The sequence below is a fragment of the Equus asinus genome, chromosome 9 (assembly GCF_041296235.1).
Source record: "Equus asinus isolate D_3611 breed Donkey chromosome 9, EquAss-T2T_v2, whole genome shotgun sequence".
NCBI classification, from domain to species: domain Eukaryota; kingdom Metazoa; phylum Chordata; class Mammalia; order Perissodactyla; family Equidae; genus Equus; species Equus asinus.
In genome coordinates this window covers 96,338,792-96,364,296 of record NC_091798.1, presented here as the reverse complement: position 1 = coordinate 96,364,296, position 25,505 = coordinate 96,338,792, and the positions used below count along the sequence as shown (strand labels likewise).

The 25,505-nt window shown below is 59.1% G+C and overlaps 2 protein-coding genes across 2 annotated transcripts; both read right to left on the bottom strand.

Annotated features, from left to right (window-relative positions):
• Nucleotides 1–1,052: 1,052 nt before the first annotated feature.
• On the bottom strand, nt 1,053–14,826 carry TRIM11 (tripartite motif containing 11). Its single transcript, XM_014826698.3, has 6 exons — nt 14,419–14,826; nt 11,337–11,432; nt 10,810–11,040; nt 7,854–7,876; nt 7,666–7,766; nt 1,053–7,198 (listed from the first exon to the last, which is right to left on the bottom strand). The coding sequence occupies exons 1-6, from the start codon at nt 14,824–14,826 to the stop codon at nt 6,651–6,653; spliced, it is 1,407 nt and encodes a 468-aa protein (XP_014682184.1). The 3' UTR covers nt 1,053–6,650.
• A 973-nt stretch (nt 14,827–15,799) lies between these two features.
• TRIM17 (tripartite motif containing 17) lies at nt 15,800–22,844 on the bottom strand. The gene is made up of 6 exons (XM_044778087.2): nt 20,401–22,844; nt 19,063–19,158; nt 18,393–18,623; nt 17,064–17,086; nt 16,872–16,972; nt 15,800–16,607 (listed from the first exon to the last, which is right to left on the bottom strand). The coding sequence occupies exons 1-6, from the start codon at nt 20,827–20,829 to the stop codon at nt 16,060–16,062; spliced, it is 1,428 nt and encodes a 475-aa protein (XP_044634022.2). The 5' UTR covers nt 20,830–22,844; the 3' UTR covers nt 15,800–16,059.
• Nucleotides 22,845–25,505: the final 2,661 nt, after the last annotated feature.

Sequence of the window (25,505 nt, the reverse complement as noted above, 5' to 3'; positions counted from 1 at the left end):
GGACTGTCTCTTGTGTCTGCACTGGAGAATGACCATGGATGCACTTGAGAGCAGCACAATGCCTACAAAGGAGACATCGCTGGACAGTGACAGCGTGAAGAGCAGGTCCCCGACAACTAGCTCAGAGGGGAGGAGGAACACTACTCACTGATAAACGTGTGGCTCAGTGAGGACACGCTGGGTGAAGACACAGTAGATGACCAGGTTACTACAGAAGGGCACGTGTGGGAACCACAAGAAGAAGAAGAAATGGAGGATATAATTTGTGGATGTGAATTTGACCAGCCAGGAGGTGCTGGGCCTGACGGTGATGGCCTGGGGCACCCTCAGGAGTCAGGTGGTGCAGATAGAGAGGCCCTTCAGGATCCAGTTCAGGTAGACCAAGGCCTTGCATGGGAATCATTTTGGAAATTCCTTATCCCAAACTTGTCTGTCAGCATTAGGAGCACCATGGTGACAAGTATCACCATGTGGAGGATGGCCAAGTGACAGACAGGTCGGGGGTGGGGTGAGGTGCTTACGCCTGCAATCCAGAAGGAGCATGAAGAGAAGGAGGAAGGTGTTGGCAGAGACTCCAAGGCCAGCTTGGGAAACGAGATGTTTTTTGATGTTAATGTAATCGGGAAGTTTGCTCGTCTTAACAGAGAAGATAAAATGTAATACGTATCTTTGGAGGAAAAAAAGAGAGGGCGAGCGAGCTCAGACCTCCAAGATTACATCCATCATCGCCATAACTCCCTCCACCATCACCAATCTCCACCATCATTATTAGTTCACCAAGATGTTTTCACTGATCCTGCTTTGCTCTTACGTATCCATAAAGATTCTTCAGAAACCTTGCTCTCCCAATCAAATGGTCCTTACAGGACAACCCTCGTGTGTAACGTGATCTCCTGGGACTCGTTCCTCCTGGCTCCCTCCTGCCTAAGCAGTGGTTTCCGGGAGATAATGAACCCTGTTAAGATTTCATGGGAATGGTCCCTCATCAGGCGTAAGGGAGAAATAACCCCCTGAGTGTCAGTATCTTTCAGAAATATTGAACCTGACATCTCTGAGTGCTTCTCATCTGGATGCCCACGGCATGGCCCCAGCCAACACATGCTCTCGATGAGCTGTTTTACACAACCAGCACGTATCTGATAAGGGTATGGGTCCGATGACTTCATCCTATTTTCTCTAAAAGTTTTACATTTTACACTCAAGTCTGTGATCCATTTTGAGTAAATTTTCACATAAGGTGTGAGCTTTAGGTTGAGGTTCGTTTTCCCCCGGACATCCCTTTGCTCCAGCACCATTTGTTGAAGAGGCTCCTTCCTTTGTTGAATTGCCTTTGCTCCCGTGAAAGATCATTTGGGCAGATTTGTGTGGGTCTGATCCTGGGTCTGTTCTGTTCATGTCTGTCTGTCCCTCCTCAATACCCACCGCCTTGATTCCTGAGGCTGTACGGCGAGTCCTGAGTGTGGGAATACGGGTTCTGCTCCCTCGACGCCTCCCTCTCAAAACTGTTCCAGATTTTGTAGCTCCTTTACTTTTCTGCACAAATTTTAGAATAATCTTGTTTATATGTGCAACAAAATCTTGCTGAGAGTTTGATAGGAATCGTGTTAAATCTGTGTATCAATCCACAGACATGCTGTGCCTCCATCTACTTCGATCTCCTGTGAATTCTTTCATCACTTGCGTGTAATTCTCAATGTCCTAGCTCTGTGTATGTTAACTGTGGCCATTGTTGAGTCCTTTGTCATTTACAGTTACTGTTTTACTTGGACATTTTCGCAAGGTGCTTGTTTCGAGGAGCTTCATGGAAAGAGCTCTGACAAGGACAGATTTCTGATAACTCTCAGATCATACCACTGAGGGGTAAGGATTCACAGAACCCTAGACGAGAAACTAATGGCTTCAGAAAACTGCTAACAACAGATCAAGATCAACAAGAATTAATCCCATGGGCCAAACAAACTCATGAGGATGGTTATACTTTTTACAGCTTTTTCTTTAAAACATTGCTGGTTCTTTAATGTTTTGTTTTTCCAGCTTTATGGAACTTTTTTCTCTTAAGCTATCTATAACATACAGCAATTTGGTAAGTTATGGCTTTGTAAACAGAATTGAAACATTTATCCTTTTCTCCCTACCTGATCCCTCCAGAATTAAGGAACTCATTAAGTATTCTTATTTTCATGGCAAGATACTTATTTGCGTAAGTTCAAGAATCTGTTCTCCTTGTAACAGGACACAACTGGAAACATTGGTTACAATAAGGTTTTTACTGGAATGTCACATTTGAGAATATGCATAAAATCAGATATGACCAGACAGTTTCAAGGAATTAAGGTTGACTTTATGGAGCCAGTAAATCTTGGACAAATCAGCCTGGTGTCTTGCTTATAGGACTCTCGGCAGCCTCTCCAGGTGAATTCCTGGCAGGTCCAGGAATCTCAGGATATTTTAGGGACCTCAGGAAGAGAGGAATTAACCCAAATCTATAGAAATTGCAAGTGAAATCTGACGTCGAGGCAGACTTGGCTTGTCTTCCGAGCCTCAAGAGGCTTTTACAAGTCTAATCTGACATTCCTTATGGAAAGTTCCAGAAGAGCAGATTTACAAGATTCTACATGGTCATCACTATTCTTGCTGCACTTACGTTAACAATCAGGCTAAGTTTGAAACTAGACAGACTAATCTCACTTTGGTGATGTATGGTAGAAATGGGGTGACTGTAGAGACAAAAATTATTTCCGTATAATCAGTTGTAATGTCCCCTTTCATTTCTGATTTTAATTGTTTTCTTTTTTCATAATTTAGCTAAAAGTTTGTCAATTTTATTGTTCTTTTTAAAGAACAAACTCTTAGTTTTGAAGTTTTTCTCTGTTGCTTTTCTATTCTTTATTTCATTTATCACTGCTCTAACCTATATTATTTCCTTCTTTCCGCTAGATTCGCATTTAATTTGCCTTCTTTTTCTAGTTGCTTGAGGTGTAATGTTAGGCTGTTGATTTGAGATTTCTCTTCTTTTCTAATATAAACATTTACAGTATAAATTTTCCTCTTAAAACTGCTTTCACAGCATCTGGTACGTTTTCCTATTTTGTGTTTTCATTTATCTCCAGATACTTACTAATTTCTATTGTCATTTCCTCCTTAGATCATTGGCTGCTGCCAATCATCTACTGGTGGTGGAGACCACCCACTGTTAGCGTAGGAGCTCACCACAGCTAGTGTAGGAGCTCACCACGGCTAGTGCAAGAGATCACAACTGCTAGTGCAGATCACCACTGCTAGTATAGGAGTTCACCACTGCTAGTGTAGAAGATTACTCACTTCTAGTGTAAGTGATCACCACTGCTAGTGTAGGAGCTCACCACAGCTAGTGTAGGAGCTCACCATGGCTAGTATAGGAGTTCACCACTGCTAGTGTAGAAGATTACTCACTTCTGGTGTAAGTGATCACCACTGCTAGTGTAGGAGCTCACCACTGCTGGTGTAGGAGCTCACTACTGCTAGTGCAGGAGCTCACTGGTAGTGTAGATTACTCACTTCTTGTGTAAGAGCTCACCACTGCTAGTGTAGGAGCTCACCACTGCTAGTGTAGATTACTCACTTCTAGTGTAAGTGATCACCACTGCTAGTGTAGCTCACCACTGCTAGTATAGATTACTCACTTCTAGTGTAGGAGCTCACCACTGCTAGTGCAGGAGCTCCCCACTGCTAGTGTAGCTCACTCACTGCTAGCGTAGATTACTCACTTCTAGTGTAGGAGCTCACCAGTGCTAGTGTAGATTACTCACTTCTAGTGTAAGAGCTCACCACTGCTAGTGTAGGAGCTCACCACTGCTAGTGTAGATTACTCACTTCTAGTGTAAGAGCTCACCACTGCTAGTGTAGGAGCTCACCACTGCTAGTGTAGATTACTCACTTCTAGTGTAAGTGATCACCACTGCTAGTGTAGCTCACCACTGCTAGTGTAGCTCACTCACTGCTAGTGTAGATTACTCACTTCTAGTGTAGGACCTCACCACTGCTAGTGCAGGAGCTCCCCACTGCTACTGTAGGAGCTCACTTCTAGTGTAAGTGATCACCACTGCTAGTGCAGGAGCTCACCACTGCTAGTGTAGAGCTCGCCATCGCTGTCTTGTTAACAATACAGGTTAACGAGAAAAACCTGTTGTCTTGTCTCGTTAAGACGGGTTAACGAGAAAAACGAGTCTGTGAACATGTACACGTGGGAGACAGCCAGGGAAAACGAGGCACTCAGAGCAGTGGCTTAGACTCCTGCTTATCCAGCACCCTCCACAAGGAACGAAAGTGTGTGGATAAATGACAGGTCAAGGGAAGTGGTTATGGACTTCGATGGCCGGCCCACCATGGCCAAGTAAAGGAGTGGCAGATAAGCTAGTTAGTAGGTTAGTTAGGTGCATTCTCAGTGCCGTCTCCAGGCTGGGAGGTCGGGAGCCGTCTCCTGTGCCGGCCTGTTCTCCCTGTGCGGAGGGGCCAGGACACCCGTCAGTGTCTGCCCTGCCCAGTGTGGCTGCTCCTGCTCGAAACATACCTTACGCCAAATGGGAGTTCAGGGGTGGCGTGTTCTGCTGCCCCCCACCGTCAGAAGGGATGAGCTCCCTGGTGCTCACGGACAAGCGTGATCACACCTGACTCACCTTGCTGGGTGTTCTCCCTGCTGAGAGCAAGGTGCAGGCGGGTGCCCCCGCTGCTCTAGGTGTGAAGCGATGACAGGAAAAGCGAAGGCCCTGCACGTGGGCAGGTAGCTCCAGGAGGGCCAGGGAACGACCTATGACGTGTCCTTCACGAGCAGTGCTGAGCTCCTGCACTAAGAGTGGGTGATCACTTACACTAGCAGTGCTGAGCTCCTGCACTAAGAGTGGGTGATCACTTAGCTGTAGTGAGTGAGCTCCTACATTAGCTGTAGGTGGGCGCTACACTAGCAGTGGGTGATCTGCACTGACGGTGGTGAGCCTCTGCACCAGCAGTGACGAGCTGGTCTCTGCCCAGAACTCAGAACGGTAGACACAAATGGTTTTCCCTCCCCCCGACTGGTGTCCAGCTCTACCCTAACGCCGTGGCTGGAGGTGTCTGTCCTGGTGCCCTGAGTGCGGCTGAGTGCTTGTCCATGCTCTCACCCATGAGGCTGTCCTCCCAGTGGCGTTTCTGGCAGCCATGGTGAAGTCCCAAACCTTGATGTCCAGATCTTGCTCCAGGCGGGAACCCACGGTACACTCAGATTGTCAACAGAAAGTGACAGTGGGCTCAGGAAAAGGAGATGGGGACACTTCTCCAGCCAGGAAAATGCCCGGACTCCTGCCTCAAAAATCCTTCCTCCGTGCACATAATTTGAAGGAACTGCTGAAGACATTCAAAGGGGAATACATCTAACAACAAAAAAGCCCAAGGATGAAAGAATTGAGTAAAGGAATGACCAACAAGTGGAAAACTACCTGGCTACTGAACACAGTGTTTATCAGGGAAAGGTTATCTGGAAAAACAAAAAATTTCTGCAGCAGGTGCATGAAATGAACACGCACGTCGAGCAAAGACCAGGGAGACCACGTCTGGGAGTCGCTGTGTTCACGGGGGCAGCAGCCGCGTCCCTGACTTTGCCTGCAAGCATTCTGCCTCAGCGCCAACCTCCCTGGGCTGACCCTCTGCCCGGCACTTTCCCAACCCGCGTCCCCGCCTCCACCCCGCACCCCCCCCCCCCCGCCACTTAAAGACAGTGGGATTACAGACAATGCTGTTTATTTACTGTGAGAAGGGTCCTTGGAATAAATAAATCCTAGGGATGCAGATGCCACACCACACCTTCCTGAGAGGGTGAAGCAGTGCAAAAGTTAAAAGCAAAACGAATCCCGGATTCCATAAGCAGTATCGCCCCTCCCCCAGGCCAGGCAAGAGCAGTGGGGGGCCAGAGACGCCGGGATGCCCTGCAGGCCGTCTGTGAGGGCAACGCCAGCCTGCGGCTCTCAGCGCAGCTCAGATGGAAACTGGGAGCTTGCCCACCAGTGCTCACCTCCAGGCCCACAGGACCCCCACATCCCAGCCTCCGCACCAGGGGCCAGTGAAGGGGCATTTTCAGGATCCCCGAGTGGTTGGCACTTCCGTGCGTCCTGGTTACTAGGCTGCACTATCAGCGCCTTTTGCTCCCTCTCCCCTCCTCTGGCCTTTCCCAGGTCCCCCCTGCTGCACCCTGACTAACCTGAGGCAGCCACATCCAGCCCGTTTTATGGGACCAGACCCCGAGACTGCTGGCAGCTTTCTCAGGGTGCAGCCCTAGAGTCGTAGGACCCTGGTGCCTCTCCATAGAATGCAGCCAGGCTGGGTGGGCTCCTGGAACCAGAGCTGCCGGGGTCCTGGGCTCGGGGTTCTGCGAAGGGCTGTTGGTGATGCCCCAGCAGAGAGGGTCTCGGCATCCGACGATCTGGGAGGACATCCCAGGGTAGGATGCAGCCGGCTCTGCACGCCTTGCACAGCTTCCCAGGAGTGACAGCAAGTTCAGTTTTACTGCGCACATCAGAGGCCCTACGAGCTCTTTCCACAGCTCAGAGGACACGCACCTTCCTCCCAGGCTTTCCAAGCGGCTCAAAGACCCAAAGCCAGGACGAGGAGCCATGAGAGACCCACTCACCACGAGGGCCACCTCACTGGGAAGCCAGCATGTCCCCAGGCCCACCTTTCGGTCTGCAGATGGTCATCGGGGTGGGGCTGCTGGACAGAGGCGAGAAGAGGGCCCGGAGGGGCCCCGAGAAGGGCGTCTCGGGGAAGGCATACAAAAGCGAGCCGTCGGTGGCGCTGTAGAAGGATAAGTGTCCCGCCTCGTAGTCCAGAAAGATGCCCACGCGCCGGGGCGGGTCTCGGAGGGGGGTGAAGGCGCGCTCGGAGGAGTTGTAGTAGCTGCCCAGGAACACCAGGATCCAGAAGCCGTTGCCGGCGAACAGCTCGCCCTTCTCCTTGCGATTGGCGTTGTCTCTGCAGACGCCCAGGGCCCAGCTGGCCCGCTCCCCCACCTCTACCTCCCAGTAGTGGCGGCCGGAGGTCAGGGGCTCCCGGCCCAGCACGCAGGGCCCGGGGTCGAACCGCTCAGGACCGTCAGGCAGGGCCTGCCGCAGGTCCCCGCGCCGCACGCTCCGCCTGTCCTCCGACAGGACCAGCTCAGGATTGGCGGTGTCGGGATCAAGAGTCACGTCCCCTGCAGACAAAGCAGCGGTTACCCATGGGCTGTCTGTCCCAGGCCCTGCACCCCGACGGCCGGCCAGAGAGACTGGCTGCAAACCAACCACGTCCCCACCCACTCTGAAATGACCACCCACCCACTTGTAGTCACAACTTGAAATGTTCTAGAAAGCGGCCCACACTGCCTTGAGAATCCTCCTCCTTCAGAGGACAGAGGAACCCCTGGTGCTTTCTACGTCCATTCTCTCAGTCCCTAGAGCGAAGCGTGTCCCTTCCAGCCCAGCTCGCACTCAGGGCTCCCCAGGCCTGGCCTCCCCTTGGCCACTGCCTCCTGTCCGACGGCCCTGACACCTTCAGCCTTCCTGTCTGTGAACTGGGAGCCGTTCCCGCCAGACCCTGGGTATCAGTAGGAGCTCAGACCCTGCACTCCTGGACCAGAGCCAGCAGCAAGCCCCCTGGGCCCCACATGCCAATGGGACCCACCTCGGAACCTCCGCAGGGCCTCCACCAGCCCCGGCACCCTGCACACCGTCCTCATCTCCATGGGCACCACCTCGGGAGGCTGCAGCTTCACGTCTTGGACCCTGGGGGGGCAGCGTAGATGTCACCCCTGTGGCCGGCCCACCCCGCCCCCCCACTCATCTTCCCGGGGGGCTGGCCAGGGCTCCTACCTGCACAGGATGTCCCTGACGTCCTGTGGGAGAAACACGCAGTGTCAGTGCCTGTACTCTGGTACTGCGCCTGCCCGCGGCCCAGCCCTGTGCACCAGCGCCCCTCAAACCTCGCTCTGCTCCCTCTCTCGGCCCCTGGAACCCCAGGCAGGAAATACATATATACCTACGTACATACGTGTACACACACACACACATGCAGTCAGAAACCACCCGGGGCCTGGAGTATGGCTCAGACATGGGTACGCTGGAGACACTTAGGGCGAAGCTAGCCCTGCAGACTCGGTCCCATTCCCTGCACGCATTCAGAGCACACGGGATGTCAGGAGCGGGCTCCCTCATCCAGAGCTCCAAGCACCCTTGGGTGTTGGGACAGGTGGGGTGGGGTTCCAGTGGGTGAACACCTGTTTTGGTGGAACACCCCAGCTGGGACCCCACCTGTTTTGGCCCAGTGCCTCCCGCCTGCTGCGCTCCGGGCAATGGCTGTCTGGTGCCTGCAGCCTCGTCTGCTCCCATTCACCCCTCTGCCTGCCCAGCCTGTGCCCGTGGCCCTCCCTCAGGTCCCAACTCACACTCCACCTTCCCTGTGGTGATCCATGAGAGCCTTCTGCTCAGTGTGACAGGCTGAACTGAGTCCCCTGATTCCACATGCTGGAGCCGCAGCCCCCAGCACCTCAGAATGAGACTGTACGTGGAGACGGGGCCTTTCGAGAGGTGATGACAGTAAAGTGAGGTCACTGGGGTGGGCCCTGATCCCACACGACAAGGACGCAGACACTCTGAGGGACAACCACGTGAGGACACAAGGAGATGGCCGTCTACACACCAAGGAGAGGCCTCAGGAGGAAGCAGCCCTGCCCTCACCTGGGCCTCTGACTTCCAGCCTCCAGATAGGGAGACAACGAAAGCTGTGTTTGAGCCCTGGCTGTGGCATTTGTTACGCAGCCCAAGCTGCTGAGATGCTCAGCTACTTGGAGCGCTGGCTCCTGGCAGCAAACAGCTTGGTCTTTTGCCTTTTTAGAACAGCGCCCAGGCATAGCAGGGACCCAGTCCACATGGTCAATCAAACAAACCTCACGTGTGGTCATTCTGACCCCAGTGTGCACCAGCTACCGGGCTGGACCCTGGGACACAGAAGTAGGTAACACTGTGCCCGATGAGGGCTTCCCTCGAGGCAGGAGATTGTCACACACACAAGTGGCTGATTCTGTGTGGGGGGAACAAGACACACTAGGCCTCAAAGGAAAAGGAAGACTTGTGGGCTTCTGCAGCCCAAGAAGGGTGCACTGGGAGACACGGTGAAGTGCAGGCCTGGAGAGGCATGTGCAAAGGGCCCGGGGCACAAGGAACCTACCGTAGCCTGGGTGCAAAGCAGAAACAGCCTGAGTTGTTTCACCTGGGTGCTGGGAAATGGGGGGAGGAGGGGTCTTAGCTGTCACGAGGCCGGCTGCTCAGGAACAAAATGTATATGTGTGCGTGAGAGGCAGGGCTGCAGGAGAGGAAAGTGCAAGGCCCTCCCTGCCCAGGGGTGGGGGCCGGGGCCTCCAGAGGAGAGGCTTGGCCTCTGCAGAGACCGCCTGGCCGCCTCGGGCAGTGGGGACTCGGACACACAGCCTTAGGCAAATGCTCTGCACCCATGGAGGACGGCGGTGGAGGAAGGCCTGAGGGGCAGCTGGGAGCCAGGCGGTGGGCCCCTGGCAGGCACCCAAACCCTCGCCTCCTCCGACCACGGGCTGTGGGCACTCCTCGTCCAGTACTGTGGCCAAGGGCACAAGCGCACCTGATCTCCCCCACCTACATCAGTAAACAGGGTGCTGCTGGGGCTGCTCCCCAACACCTCCCACACAGCATGGGCCGGGGGTGCTTGGGGCGGGGGCACCTTCCCTGAAGTTGGCTAGCAGGGCAGCAGCGGATGGCAAGGCCTTGGCTGGGAGACAGGAGCAGCAGGGGGCAGGAGGGGGCACCAGTGGGGTCACTGGTAGGAACAGGTGGGGGCACTGGTGGGGGCAGGTGGGAACAGGTGAGGGCAGGGGCAGGTGGGGGCATTGATGGGGGCAGGCAGCAACTCAGCAGTAGGAAACGCGGCCAGGCCAGCAGAGACCACCCCCACGGGGCCCCGTCAACTGAGACCCCAATCGCATTTCCGTGGGTCCCACCTCACTTGCTGGGCCGACTGCTCCTCCTTCAAGAACCTCCACTCCCTGGGCCCCATCCAGCACCATTCGTCATCCGAGGGTGCTCGCGCTCGCTTCCTGGCTGGCCACCCAGCCCCTCACGTCATGACCCAGCCACTTCGGCTGCCGTCCCTCACGTCCCCCAGACACTTGCCAGGTTCTTCCTGTTCCCTAGGCTTCTAATCGCTCGACGGCTCAGCAGAAGCCACAGGCCAAGTTCAAACCCCAGGACAGGATTCAAGTTCAAACCTCAGAAGCCTCTTTCTGACCCCTGCAGGTCCACTCAGCCCTGAGGCTCCACAGGGTCGCCTCCCACAGGAAGTCCCCTGGGCCACGCACAAAGAGCTGGGCCAGGAGCCAGGTAGGTCCTCAGGGTGACACAGCCAAGAGGAAGCCTACAGGAGACCTGCTGGCCTTTCCTATCAGCCCAGTGGGCCCGACCCTGCAGAGGGCTGGGCCACGACCCACAGGCCCCGGGCCCTGCAACACCACTCACGAGGCCCGGCCCGTCCCCAGTGGGGCTCCAGGACCAGCGCCAATAGCCGTTCTCAACATGGCTGGGGACTGGTGTCCACCCCGAGCTGCGTGGCGTCCATGGGACCCACACTTACACCTGGACGCCTGTGCCAGCCTGCCTGACCCCCGACGTTGCAGGCAGGACCTGGAGGTCAGGAGAGCATGGCGGGTGGGCGGCCGGCTCTACCCCTGCCTTCCTGGGGCTTCCTCCACGACCCCGCCTGTCGACAGCCCCCTGCGTACCACCAAGGGCTGGGCCGCCTCACCTGCAGCAGCCCCAACGCAGGCAGCTGGCAGCGCCCCTCCAGCTCCTCGATGAGCTGGGCCAGCTGGGTGCTCTGCTGCTCTAGCCGGGCGGCGCTCTCTCGCAGTGGGGGCAGCACCTCCAGCTCCTCCTCCTCTAGCCTCTGTAGCAGCCGCTGCTCCTCCTCCACGAGCAGGCGGCGCAGCCGCTCAAACTCCACCAGCACGTTCTGCCGCTGGCTCTCCACCATCTTCTGCGGGTGCCGAAGCGGACAGCTGAGGGCTGGGGCCCCGTGGCCACCCTGACCCCAACCCCACTCCCCTCCACCCTTAAATCTACACTTGAGATCCCTCCACACCCCTTCCTCCCACCACCTGAGCCCCCAGCCCATCCATCCCTCCCCCCAGCCCCAGCAGGTTATGAATGGAGTCTAGAACTGGGTGCCGCCTGATGCAGAAGCACGAGGCCGAGTGGACGGTGGCCTCCAGCAGTGCGGGCCCAGTGCCCCCGTCCCCCACCCACCAGGACCCTGGGCACCCAGCCACCTGCCTGCCACAGGGTGCAGGTCTCCTCGGCCTGGGCCTGGAACAGCAGCGCGTCCTCCATCTGCTTCCGCAGATGCTCCAGGGACTTCTCCAGCTTGCCCTGCAGGGAGGAAAGGCCAGCCAGAGTGACCCCGCCTGCCCACCCCCAGCTGAGCCTAAACTCGGCGGGGACACAGTCACAGGAAACAGCGTCTGGGATGTGACAGGTAGAACACACTCGAATTTGCCAGGAGACGCCCTCCCACCTACCACTAAGGCCGACATCCCCCCTCACCCAAATTTCTTTTCCCTGACCCCCTCCTCATCTCTGGCCAAGCTTCCCACACCCCACGGCCGAGGTTCTGCCACATTGCAGCCTTCCTTCCTCCAAACCCCCTTGCTTCTCTGTGCCTGTGCCAGGCGGGCCGTGGCTCAGCTTCAGAGGAACGAGTGGTGGGACGGGCACATCTATACCGGCTCCTCGGGCCAGACCCCAGGCCCACGCCCGTCTACTTCACCCAGTGCAATGCGGGTGGCCCTGGGAGAGCCACGAGGCCTGGGCCACGAGGGCCTGACGGCTGTCACAAGAGGGGTAGTGGCGGTGCTCAGGGGCATGCCGGCGGCCTTGTGCTCGCGGCACCCTCGGCTCTCCATCAGTGCTCTGGATGGACTGAGGTCCTGAGAGGTTGCGCTTTCTGGAGCAAGCACCCCCAGGCTGTGTGAATGTCAGCCATGGCCCACTGGGGTCAGCGCAGTTTGCTGGGCACTAAGGCAACCCAGGCACCAGCACAGGGAGGGATCGGGACTCGTCGCCCCAAATGCGCCCTTGGGCATAAGGATGATTTTGAGCTGAAGGTGAGTGAGAAACAACAGATGCAGAAGAGCTCTCTGTCCTCCTCTTGGCCTAAAGGCAGAGCGCAAGCTTCCTGTGAGACAGAGGCCCACCCTGTACCAGGCAAGAGAGAGCACTCGTCCCCAGAGTCATGGACACGGAGATGAGCCCGCCTGAGCACACCTCGCTAAACAGCCCTGACCTTCCATTAGTTCCCCCGTACAGCTCCCAGCTCCTATCCCACGATTCATCAGCCCGAAAAGCCCAAATCCCCATCCCTTTGTCTAGTGACTTCTCCACAACTTATCACCCTGTTAAAATGGAACATCAACCCTCGACTCTAACCACTTCTTTGGGTTTTTCGCTTCTTTTCTGTGAAGCTCTCGTGCCATGTAAAACTTAATAGACTAACAAGATTTTACCCATTTCACCTGTCCCTTGGTGTTTTGTCAGTTTAATTCACATACCTCAATCACTGGTGCTAATAGGGTAGACGTATTCCACCCCCCCAAAATAGAAGCGTTAAGTGCTGCCCCCTGGGACTTTATGAGGTCAGCTGGGAGTGGCTCTGGAGAGCTGCTGGTCACCCTCTGCTCCCTGGTCACTTTCTGCACCCTGATCGGGGTGCTTGGTGACGGGAGTGCAAACCTGTGGCAGGACAAGAGAAGTGGACATTCCTATGTGTGTTGTACCTCAAAATAAGAAGAAAAACCACAGGAATCTGTATCAGGACAAGCCCACTGACGTGGATCGGGGCACAGGTTTCTTCTGCTGTCCCAGAAGCTTGTTCTACGGCAGTGACAGACTGGCGGGGTACCGACTCTAACGCTGGCTAAGCTGTGTACCTGGTGCATCTCAGCAGACACACGCTACTGATGCGGGGTTGGTGAGCCGAGGAGTCGAAAGAAAGATTTCTTGGACTCTCAAGATCTGGCAGTAGTGCTCTTTTATTTAGAGAATAGTGTGGAATAGCATGGGGACAGGACCCATGGGCAGTCAGGCTGCTGCGTGGGGACAGGGCCCACGGGCAGGAGGAGCCGCTGCTGCTGCCCCCACTACTGCTGCCATGGGGACAGGACCATGGGCAGGCAGAGCTGCTGCGTGGGGACAGAACCCATGGGCAGGAGGAGCCGCTGCTGCTGCCGCTTCTGCTGCAAACATGGGTGCAGAGTAAGACTAAATTTAAGGCTTAGGTATGTGAGCCATCTCTTTACAAGACAAAAAAAGTTAAAACGGTACCAGTGCCGGTAGGGTCCGGCCATTGGGCGGTCCCACAACTTTTAGATAAGAATCAAACTGGATTGAGTAAATGGCAGAAGCCACCGCTTAAATATTATCCTCAGCCAAAGACAAAGGAAGATGGGGGGGGGGGGGGTCAGTTACATGAGGTTGCCAGACAGTAACCAACTGAAGTTCTTGCCTTCCCCATTAAGTTTCCAGAGATAAGGCCATGCCCCCTTCCTTCACAAATGCAAATGTCTCTCATCAAAGAGCAAGCAAATTCCAGTCCCCGGAGCCTGCTTCTCCTCTGCAGTTTTAAAATTAACCAGCCTAAAATCCTCATCAGCTACCACCCGTGAAGCGAAACGCAAACCGCAGTCAAGAAGCTTGAAAGGTGCCGCCCAGGCATGCAGTCCCTGGGTCCCAAAAGCAAACCCAGGGCAGCCGTGCGGAGCGTCCGCCCTGAGGCTCCGGCAGAGGGAGGACAGCCGGCATCGGCCGGAGTTTTAAAGACATGCACTTCCGGTCCGGGAAAACTAGGCATGTCAGCCTGGGGTCGGCTCGGGACTCAGCCCTGGCATGTCCGCGGCAGAGGCGGCCCTAGGGCCCCGCGCCTGCCTCCGAGGGCAACGGCTGTGTCCCCCTCGGACGCCAGCCTGGGGCTGTGCGGGGGCTTCCTCCTGCCTCCCCAGTCTCTGCTCTCCAGGGCTTCAGCCCGGCCTCCGCCCCACGGCCGGGCCTGCCCACCACCCTCCGAGGGCTCAGAATCCTCGTTCGTGGCCGTCCGTCTGGGACCGGCCATCTCTGAGATTCTCTTCCGGCTTTCTCCTCTTCCGGGCTCCATCTCCACCCGGGGTCAGGCACAGCTGCCCAGTCCCCGGACATCCCCCGAGAGCACGCCCCCCCACCCCAGGACCCCAGGAGGCGCCCCACTGGTGAGCGGTGCTCCAGCCCCACGAGGCAGCCGGTCAGGACGCGCTGCATCCCCCGGATCCCCCAACGCCCAGACTCGCACCGGGCCCGCCTCCGCCCCAGCCCGGGAGCCGCGGCGCACCTTGAGGTCGTCGGCCGCCTCCTGCAGCGGGCGCACGCGGTGCGCCCAGTGCTCCCCGGAGCGCTCGCAGGCGGCGCACAGCAGGCGCAGCTCGTCGGCGCAGAAGGCGGCCAGCGGCTCGCGGTGCGCGGCGCACACGCCCTGCGGGACGGGCGACGGCGGGTGCAGGCGCCGCGCCATCTCGGCCATCTTGGCGAGCGGGCGGTTGGGCCGCAGGTTCCTCTGCGGGGACAGCTCGCGGCACTCGGGGCAGGCGTACGGGCCCTCGGGCTGGCCCCAGCAGCGCCGGATGCACTCGCGGCAGAAGTTGTGGCCGCAGTCGGTCATCACCGGGTCCGTGAAGTAGTCGAGGCAGATGGCGCAGGTGGCCTCCTCCTGGAGGTTGGTGGACAGGTCGGGGGCGGCCATGGTGCGGGCGGAGCGGAGGAAGGCGGTGCTCTCCGCCGGGTTAGGCGTGACCTGCCACCGCCGGGACTTTGGGGAGCGCGCGGGGACGCGAGACGCAGGGCACCGGGGGTCGCGGGGCTCAAGGCTCCACGGATGCGAGGCCCGGGCTCCAGGGACGCGGGGGCCTCCGAGGCGCGGGGACCCCGGGGCAGCAGTGGCTCTGAGGACAGGGCGCAGGGCTCCGGGACGCCGGCAGGAAGAGGCGGCTCGGCGGAAGCAGGAAGCCGCTGGGTGGGTTTTTTTTTTTTTTGGAACAACCCGCTTTACCCCGGGATTGGCTACGGCCTATCACGCGGCCCGCGGGCCGGACAGAATTGGAGGCTGTTCCCTCGATGACCTCGCGTCGCCGCCGCCGGCTCCGGGTCGCTCTGGGGTCGCGCGGCCCGGCGTCTCCCTCGGGGCTGGGCAGGATGGGGTGCAGGCTGCGCGCGCAGCGACCGCGAGGACAAGGGGAGCCCCTAGCCGTCCCACGCGCGCCCCTGGGCTGGGCACGATCGAGATGAACGGGGTGAGGGGCTCAGCTCGCAGGGACTCCGACCTTGTTGGCACAGGAGTACTGAGGCATTCTGGGGTGCTAGAGACCGTTTCAGGGCTACTAATGCGCCTGAAACTGCGGGGGGTGGGGCGCGTGGAGAGGGAGTGAAAGGCAGGAACGCGACCCCTCCAGGATCCTTACCTCCTTTGAATTTCGCCCCGTAGGGGCAACTTCAGGGGGGTGGAAAGGGATGGAGTGGGCGCCCTGAGGCTTTTAGGGGTGCAGTTTGAAGTCTCACTCTCCCGCTTCCCCCTGGGAAGGACCCAACCATGGAATTTCTGGATGACAAAGAAAGTGGACACAGGAGCCCTTGGCTCTATGCACAATAACTGGACCCCAGAGGAGCCAACGGGCAGGGGTGGGGGGTAGAAATGGCTAAAGAAAACTGCACACACTAGCCTGGTTTTCTGTATGTATTTAGAAGTCAGTCAACTATCAAACTTGGGGGCTTCTGGAATTTTCCTCTACGAAGTGCCTATGAACACAGTCTCTGTTTAACTGCTTGAATCACAATTATATTTGGGCCTTATGAAACCACCCTGCCCAGCGATGGCTCTCACAGCTCCACCTCAGAGAGGCCAGGCAGGCGGCCCCTGCCAAGCTGGACCACCTCACCTTCCGGAGAAACCAGGGCCGCCTGTGCTCCCTGGCCAGCACCCCTATCCCTTCACCCACAGGGTCACTGTTGAGATGACCATCTGGCCCGACTTGGGGGCCCCGAGGCAGAAGAAGGGCTGTAGGGGGCCAGGGAAGGTGGGCTGGGAGTAGGTGTGTAGATGGGAGCCGTCCTTTGCGTTGTAGAAGGACACCTCCCCGGCCTCGAAGTCCAGGAAGACACCCACGTGGCTGGGGGGCTCGGCCAGCATGATGGGCGTCGAGGGGGGCAGTGCAGGCAAGCACTTCTTCCCTCTGCACAGCTGCACCACCCAGAACCCATTTTCAGGGCACTTGGGGACCCTGTCCTTCCGGCTCACGTTGTCCCTGCACACGCCCAGGGACCAGAGTGCGTCTCCGGTGAGGTTCATGCCCACCTCCCAGTAGTGCCTGCCTGAGGAGAAGGCCTGCTGGCCCACGGCGCAGGGGTAGGCCAGGAACCTGTCCGTGCCGCGGGGCGTGCCATCCGGCGGGGCGCTCAGGTAGTGCCTCTGACGGCTCTCGTACAGGAGGAGGTAGGGGTACGCTGTAGCAGGGTCGGGCACCACGTCCTCTGCAGACAGGCCCAGGGCCGTGGGGAGAAGGGGCCTGAATCACCCCGATTCTCCCCATCCCCCCAGGCCTCCCCTCTGCTGGGTCCAGCTGTGACACGGGGTCACTGCGCCATCCCACCCCCAGCTGCGGTCCACACTGCGGGTGCCGGGGAGAGGGGCTGGGCAACTGGGCACTGGGCAGTGTGGTCACAACCCCCTTGGTGGCTCCTCCTGAGTGGCTGGGAGCTGGGCCAGATGTTGCTAGAGAGCTGGGCCCTGGTTACCTTGGAAGCTCTTGAGCACTTCTATCTCCCCAGGGACCCTGCAGACGGTCCTCAGCACGGTGGGGGTGGTCTCCGGGTACTGCACACTCAGGCTGTTCTTCCTCCAGTGGACACAGGGCTCACTGTCCCCTCTGGCCCCACGTGGAGCCCTCCCTGTGCCCATAACTGCCTCCACCAGGGGTGGCCACGTACCTGCCCAGGGGGTCCTTCATGTCCTGCGAAGGACAGAAGGGAGGGAGAGAGATGGGTGAGGCCTCGTTAGGAAGCCAGGGCATTCCCGAGCACCGTGTCCACACTTCTGGCCTGCAGAGCTGGAAGGGCCTCATGATGCCATGCTGTGGTCTTGTCTGCAGTTTCCAGAGCATGACCCTGCTTCCAGGCCACACTCAGGAATCATGCATCCAAGCCACCCAGGCCTCCTGCTCTCCCTGCATGATGAGCGAGGACACAGGGCGGCTGTCCTGCTCCCAACAGGACAGGTGGGGACACCAAGCGGGCCTGGTCACTGCAGGCCACAGGCCTTAAGAGGGTCAGAAGTCAGTGGGTTGCAAACAGGTTGCATTTTACTAGAAGACAAAATATTCCCCAAAGTGAGGACGAGTGTGTGATCTGTAATCTAGGACACTTCTCGGGGATGTCCCAGGGTGTCAGGACAATGGGGGCCATCAAGGCAGACCAGGATGCATAGGTACCCTGCTTGTGGCATTCGCTTCAGCTGTATAAATGCATGTGCGTGCGTGTGTGTGTGTGTGTGTGTGTGTGTGTGTGTGTGTATGAAGACGTGTTCTCTGCTGTGGATTCCATCACTCCATACACTCGAAGGGCCAGTTACCCACTGTCGGCACCAGAACCCCGTCCAGGGCTGCGGCGTGCAGCCCATCCCTGGCTGACCAGCTGCTCCTCCCCACTTCTATCACCTTCAGGTGGGGATGCCTGACTCGCTCCTGCCCGTAAAGTCGCGGGTGTCTGTCTGGGCCAGTGTGTCCCTGCCCCAAATCACCACATGGATGACAGCTGCCCACAGGCCACCTTGCTGGGCGAGGAAGGGAATGCAGGACACAGGACTGTAGGACTGGAGCTTATCATGGGCTGCATCATGTCCCCTAAATGCCTAGGTTGGAGCCCCCAGGACCTCAGAATGAGACTGTATCTGGAGACAGGGCCTTTCAAGGGGTGATGAAGGTAAAGTGAGGTCACGGTGGGTCCTGATCCCACATGACTAGTGTCCTTATAAGAAGAGGAGATGAGGACACACACACGGAAGGATGACCATGTGAGGACAAGGAGAGGCCTCAGGAAGAACCAGCCCTGCCCTCACCCGGGCCTCTGACCTCCAGCCTCCAAACTTGGAGACAATGAATATCATCGTGGTTCAAGCCCCAGGGTGTGGGGTTTGTTTACACAGCCCAAGCTGGCTGAGACGCAGCCTTCCCTGCTTGTCTCGTTCCTGCAGGTGGACCACACCTGGGCTGGGACGCAGGCCCCACACCCACCCCGCCAGCAGGCAGGTGCGCCCCTCACCTGAAGCATCTGCAGTGGCTCGCGCTCCCTCCTGTCCTCCAGCTGCAGCAGCAGCATCTCCAGGGAGTGGCTCTGTTGCTGCAGCGCAGCCGTGCTCTCCCGCAGCCTGGCTGCCGTCTCCTCCTCCTCGTCCTTCAGGGTCTGGAGGAGCCGCTGCTTCTCCTCCACCAGGAAGAGGCCCATCTTCTCAAACTCTGCCACGATGCGCTCCCTCTGCTCCTTCACCTTCTCCTGGGGGGAAGGGGTCCCCAGATAAGGTGCCGCCCAGACACGCTGCCCATGTCCATGTCCGCTTCCCTATTGCCCTACTGCACCCGCCAGCCTAGAGGGATGCTCCGGGGACACTGGCACATCTCCCCAGGGCCCCGGTATCCACAGAAAACCAGCAAACCCAGCAGGGTGGGAGCCTGGGGCTGTGCAGAGGTCTCCTCCCCATGACACGCCTGTGGAGCATCACGTGCCAGCCTCCCTGCATCTCCAAAACGGCCAGTCGGCCCAGCCCATGTGCCCAGTCCTGATTCTGGCAGGAACTCCACCACATGGGCATGCGTCCCCTTTCCGGGTCCCGTGCTCTTATCCACACACGGCAGTGACTCCCACCTCGACAGTCCCGCAGGAGGCCCTGAGGGTGCCCTGGGGCCTGGCCCAGCCTCCCGCCCCCAGCACCTGCCTGCCACTCTGCCAAGGTCTGCTCCTCCCTGGCCTGCAGCTTCCCCGTCGCCGTCATCTCCTGCCGCAGGTGCTCCATGTCCTCCTCCAGCCTCGACTGTGGGACACAGCCCGCGGGAGAGGGGTCAGGCCCCTCCACACCTGGCGGCTGCACGGTGCCCTCTGAGGCTCCATCCAACCAGAGATCAGCCTAAGGGGGCTGTATGGGATGGAAGTACCTCACCCCAAAATGTGCCCCGTGGGCAAGAGGATTATTTGGAACTGGAGTGCCGTGAGAGCCAGCAAACACCCAGATGCCTTCCCGGGGCTCCCCTTATCCGACCAGAAGCAGAAACTTCTGAGAAATGAGGGGTGGGGAAGTTCTGGGGCCGTGAAGGAGAGGGAGAGTCAGCAGGGAAATGGACCTGCACTGGGAACCTCTCACTTCCGTCAGTTTCCCCGAAATGTCTACCTTCTGCTGAGGTCTGCAGGTTTGTGCCCCCAAACTCATGCTTAAAGGCCAACCCCAGGGCGACGGTGTTAGGAGTTGGGGCCTTCAGGAGGTGACCAGGTTGTGACGGTGGGGCCTTCAGGAATGGGATCAGTGCCCTCACAGCAGAGACCCCTTGAGCCCACTCGTCCCTCCACCGCGTGAGCACATGGCGGGAAGGCGGCCGTGTAGGAACGGATGCGGCTGTCCCTCGGCCACGTGGCGCCCTATCTCGGACCTCCAGCTTCCGGGACCGTGGGCAGTAAGTTCCTGCTGTTCATCGGCCACCCCGTCTCTGGTATTCTGTCACGGCAGTGGGAATGGACGGAAACACTCTCCCTGTCTGTGGCCGTGGGGCCCACAACTGTGTGGTCTTGTCACTTCTCTCGAGGCACCGTCCCCCTTGAGATGCTAGGTCAGCCCCAGTCCTGAGTCCCTGTTCTGTCACTGCGTTTCCCCACGTGACGTGCCGCCCGTACATGTTAAGTGGTTTGCCTTTCCTGTTGGTCTGTCTCTGCTCCATCTGATTTCTGGGCCCCCAGCGGGAGAGCCTTAATGGGTGGAGGAGAAAGGCTGGACCCCCGTCAGGTTGTTGCCCGGCTGGCCCACACAGAGGGCCACAGGTGGCCACCAGGGAATGCGGACGGGCCTGGGGCAGGGCCTTCCTCAGCCTGGACTCGCGAATCCCTGTGGAGGCGATGCCCGGCTGGCCAGCCAGCTGTCTGCTTTCTCGTGGGAGCGCGCAGACACTTCCACCGTGCGGTGCTCCCCACGGGGCCGTTTGTCACCACAGCTGCCCCCGGCCCGACTGACACACTCCTTGACACACCCACCCGGGCTTCCTCGGCCGTCCCGGCCTCCCAGGCCCACCTTGTACACCTGCACGGCCTCCTCGACGGGGACCACCCTGTGGGGCCGGTGTTCCCGGGACTCCCTGCAGACCACGCAGATGGGGCTCTGGTCGTCCTCGCAGAAGAGCTTGAGCAGCTCCTGGTGCAGGGTGCACAGGTCCCTGCTCTGGAGGCTGGGGTGCTGCCGCGCCATCTCTGCCACCTTGGTCAGCAGGCGGTTGGGCCGCAGGTTCCTCTGGGGGGACAGCTCGCGGCACTCGGGGCAGGGGAAGGCGCCCCTGCGCTTCCGCCGGCCTTTCTTGCCTCTGGCCTTCTCCCAGCTCAGCCGGAGGCACTCGCGGCAGAAGTTGTGGCCGCAGGCGGTCATCACGGGGTCCGTGAAGTAGTCCAGGCAGATGGAGCACGTGGCCTCCTCCTGCAGCTTTCTGGCCAGTTCCACGGCATCCATGGCTCCTGAGGAAGGAACAGAGCATCCCGCACACCCGCTGCCTGGAGCAGGGCCTCCTGGGCACTCTCACAGAGCCCTCTGCAGACGGGGCTGAGGACGGGGTCCTGTCAGGGCTTCCCGAATTGCCGTGTTGACCCTCTTCAGTAAGAGGCACGAAGGCCTCCCTGGAAGCCTGCAAAGGCCCCCTCCAGGGTGGAACCTGCAGGCTTTCTGAGCAGCCTGCCTCCTTTGGGGAGAATCCTGCTGGTTGGTTTAGAGTCCCCAACACCGTGATGTCTGCTCTGGTTACTCTTCCCCCACCTTTGATGAACGTGTCCTTGGCTCTCCCGACAGGAATCCCGCTGGGCCAGTTCAGCAAGAAGCCCCCTCCCCAGGTGGCCTCAGTGACCGTCCATCCCTGACCCCCACCCTGCTCCTTGGCTGTAGACCCCCGTCTCAGCTGCACTGGGAGAGGAGCCCCATCTCCCTCCACTGTTGCGAGGGTCTGGAAAAAACTCTTCTTTACCAGTTTAACAAGTGTCAGAATCAGTTTCTCTAACAAAATGCCCGTGCAACAAAGGAAAGGGGATTTGAAGGGGAAAAATCTCTCTCCCAACGGGAGCAGGGCTGGCAAAGGTCCTCTGCTTGACCAAACTGCTCAGTCTCCGCGAACTTTCCGACTGGACCTTGGCCTTCGAGTCAGTCTCTGCATCGTCCAAGTTTAGCAAGAATCCTGCCAAGGGCATTTCGCCAGAACTGCCCCCCATCGATGTTTCCTCATGGTAATTTCCCATCACTGACCCCCACCCTGCTCCTTGGTCTAGATCCCCACTGGCAGGTCTGCATTCAGAGTTGAGCTGTATACGGGGTTCAAGGCAGAACCCCAGGTCTATGCTGGGCTGTCTTTTCCCCTGTTGCAACAGTCCTGAATAAATCTATTACTGTTCTAACTACTGTCCAGCTCTGGTTTTCCTTGATGAGCTGCAGTGCAGAAAAGACAAGAATGTGCATGCCTGCACACGTGCAAACACACACACCACACAAACGCATGCACATGTGTAAACACCATATAAACATAGGTGAACACAAGCATGCACACACCACACGAGCACACGTGAACACATGCATACACACACCACATGCATATACATGCAGCCCACATACAAACATCTACCACACAAAACATGCATGCACACAAACACACACCACATGAAACGTGAACACATACACAAACAGCTTGCACATGTATGTGCACACACGCATACACATGACACCACACACATAAACGCACATGTGCGTGCTTGCATGCACATACAGAGACACATGCACCCAGGCACACACGTGCACCTGTGTATGCACACACATGGGCATGCAAATACCCATGACCTCATCCCGTGGAGATCCCAAGCATCCCCTACGCATGGCTCGTGTGGCGATTAGGGCGAGTGGGAGGTTGGATTTGGACATATTTCTGAACTAAAGCACTGCTCAGGTCCCCTTCTCTGCGGTCACCCCAGGCGATGGCGTCTGGATTCCCCACACGCCTGAGCCCTCGACATCCGTTCCCCTTGACCGGGGCTGACTGCGCAGACCCTCTGGGGCATCTCTCCCTCCGAGCACCGCCGCCCACCCAACAGAGGCCGCAGGAGAGCAGGGCGGTCCGGTGGGCCCGGGGCCTGGCTCAGGCCGGCGAGCAGCCGTCCGGGGGCTCCGGGTCAGTGACGGTGCCGCGCCGTCGTGGGCCCTGGAATGTTCTCCGTAAACGCGGGCTAAACCAGTCGCCCCGACCGATTCCAATTTATAACCATCTTCAAAGCGGGGCCGCCAGGTCTACACGGGCGGGGGTGCGCGGCCCGACCTGAGCCCCGCGCGCGCCGCCCAGGCCTGTACTCACCGGAGAGGGGCGGTACCCACCGGAAGGGGGCGGTACTCACCGGAGAGGGGCGGTACTCACCGGAGAGGGGCGGTACTCACCGGAAGGGGGCGGTACTCACCGGAGAGGGGCGGTACCCACCGGAAGGGGGCGGTACCCACCGGAGAGGGGCGGTACTCACCGGAGAGGGGCGGTACTCACCGGAAGGGGGCGGTACCCACCGGAGAGGGGCGGTACTCACCGGAAGGGGGCGGTACTCACCGGAGAGGGGCGGTACCCACCGGAAGGGGGCGGTACCCACCGGAGAGGGGCGGTACTCACCGGAGAGGGGCGGTACCCACCGGAAGGGGGCGGTACCCACCGGAGAGGGGCGGTACTCACCGGAGAGGGGCGGTACTCACCGGAAGGGGGCGGTACCCACCGGAGAGGGGCGGTACTCACCGGAGAGGGGCGGTACTCACCGGAAGGGGGCGGTACCCACCGGAGAGGGGCGGTACTCACCGGAAGGGGGCGGTACCCACCGGAGAGGGGCGGTACCCACCGGAGAGGGGCGGTACTCACCGGAAGGGGGCGGTACTCACCGGAGAGGGGCGGTACTCACCGGAGAGGGGCGGTACCCACCGGAAGGGGGCGGTACCCACCGGAGAGGGGCGGTACTCAACGGAAGGGGGCGGTACCCACCGGAGAGGGGCGGTACTCACCGGAGAGGGCCGGTACCCACCGGAGAGGGGCGGTACCCACCGGAAGGGGGCGGTACTCGCGGGGAGAGGCCCGTACTCACCCGAGAGAGGGGCGCGCCGCTCCTGGCCCTGCGCCGCCCGCCGGGCGCCCACGCCCGGGACCCCGGAGGCGTCGGGCGGCTGCCGGGCTTTGTGGCGTCAGCGGGGCGGGGCCCCTATGGGGTGGGGATGGGTGCGGGAGGTTTGAGGGGGTTCTCGGCAGCCGGGGGACGGGGCGGGCGCCCCTGGAGGGACGGACCGGCGGGCGGCGCGGACCTGGCCGGGGTCGGGGCGGAGGGAAGTGTCCTGGGGGGCGGGGCCCTGCCGTCGGGGAGGGGCGGGCGCGGGTGGGGGGCGGCGGAGGGGGGCGCGTCCGCAGGAGGCCGCGGCTCCCGGGGGGGCCCGCTTGTGGTCGGCTCCGGGTCGAGGGGAGGGGGCAGCATCGGGTCCCGGGAGGGCCACCGGGCAGGCTCGCCCTCGGGGGTCTTGCCAGCGCTTGAGGTGGTTTCAGTGGGTCGCTGCCCCCCAACCCTGACCTAACCCTGGCCAGTGGCTGCGCGCACCCTAAGTCCTAATCCGGAGGAGAGGACAGATGTGGAAACAGGCTCTGGCCACCGCAAGAGGCGGAGAAACAGAGGGGGGCGAACTCCAGGGCCTGCGGTGTGGACGGCTCCCCCCGCGCGCCCGGCGGGGTGTCTCCGGGTGGCTCCCCCACTAAAACAAACCTAGGCCAGAGTCGGCCGCTCAGCCCTGGGTGCGCCTGCGCCGGGCGTGGGGACCGGGCGGACGACGCGCTCCAGGAGTCCACACGGAGGCTAATCCTAACCCCTTCCCCCAAAGTCCCTGAGCTCCTCTGCGGGTCCTTCACAGCCGTGAAGGGATTCTGAGCTGAGGGTTTCTTCCAACTTGAAAACTGAATCATAGAATTTTTAAAACCTTAATATAAATTTTCAAAGAAACACTCGAGAGAACAAGAGATCCCATATATAAATTGCCGCAATCAGCATTTCACTAGATTTGCTTCTTTTGTCCTGTTGTTTGGTCTTGGCTGAAGGAGTTTTTTTTTTTTTTTCCCAGCAAACCCCAGACATCATTAGATTTACCTCTACAGGGCCGGCCAGTGGCCCAGTGGTTAAGTTCGAGTGCTCCGCTTTGGCGATCCAGGGTTTCCCAGTTTGGATCCTGAGTGTGGACATGGCACCGCTCATCAAGCCATGCTGAGGCAGCGTCCACACGCCACAACTAGAAGGGCCCACAGCAGAGTATACAACTATGTATACTTTGGGGAGAGGAAGAAAAAAAATTTGCCTCTACATGCTTCTATAGGGGAGGAAAAACTCTAAGGGTCTTAGATTCAGTGACTGGGGCCTGTGAATTGAACTGAAACAAAACAGACTGAGAGGAGAAAACTGCATTTCGTCTGCATTTGGGAGCCAACAAAGGAAGCAGCTGGCATGTTAAATGGTTAAAGTTAAAGGCTTATATACCTCTGCCCTTCCCGGGCGGGGGGGTGGGGGGGGGGGGGGGGGGGGGGGGGGGGGGGGGGGGGGGGGGGGGGGGGGGGGGGGGGGGGGGGGGGGGGGGGGGGGGGGGGGGGGGGGGGGGGGGGGGGGGGGGGGGGGGGGGGGGGGGGGGGGTGGGGGGGGGGGGGGGGGGGGGGGGGGGGGGGGGCGGCCCTGGGCACTGGGATCCCTGTGCTCAAGTTCGAATGCATTCCAAGCTCTCGTCTTCTTCAGGTCCAAATGTTAGAACAAACCGGTGCAGCCGCCATCTGTCACCTTTCATTTCCTAGGACTCTGGGTTGCAAGTGAGAGAAACCCCAGTTAGAACTGGATTCATAAGTATGGCACGTCTGTTACAGGACATCGGGATCTCACGCAGTGGGGCCTTGGGGGCAACGAGATCCTGGTGCCCAGGGCCAGGCTCCTCCATCTCTTCACCGCCCGCCTCTTCTCTCTCAGTGCCCACTGTTTTCTTCCGGCCTTTTTCACACGACAATAGATGCCACAGCAACAGCTCCAGCATCTCACGCTTTCTGACTTTTATCCATCAGAATCAGAGTCAAAGTCTCGCTTGTCCCCAAATCTGAAAACCCACCTCTGGTG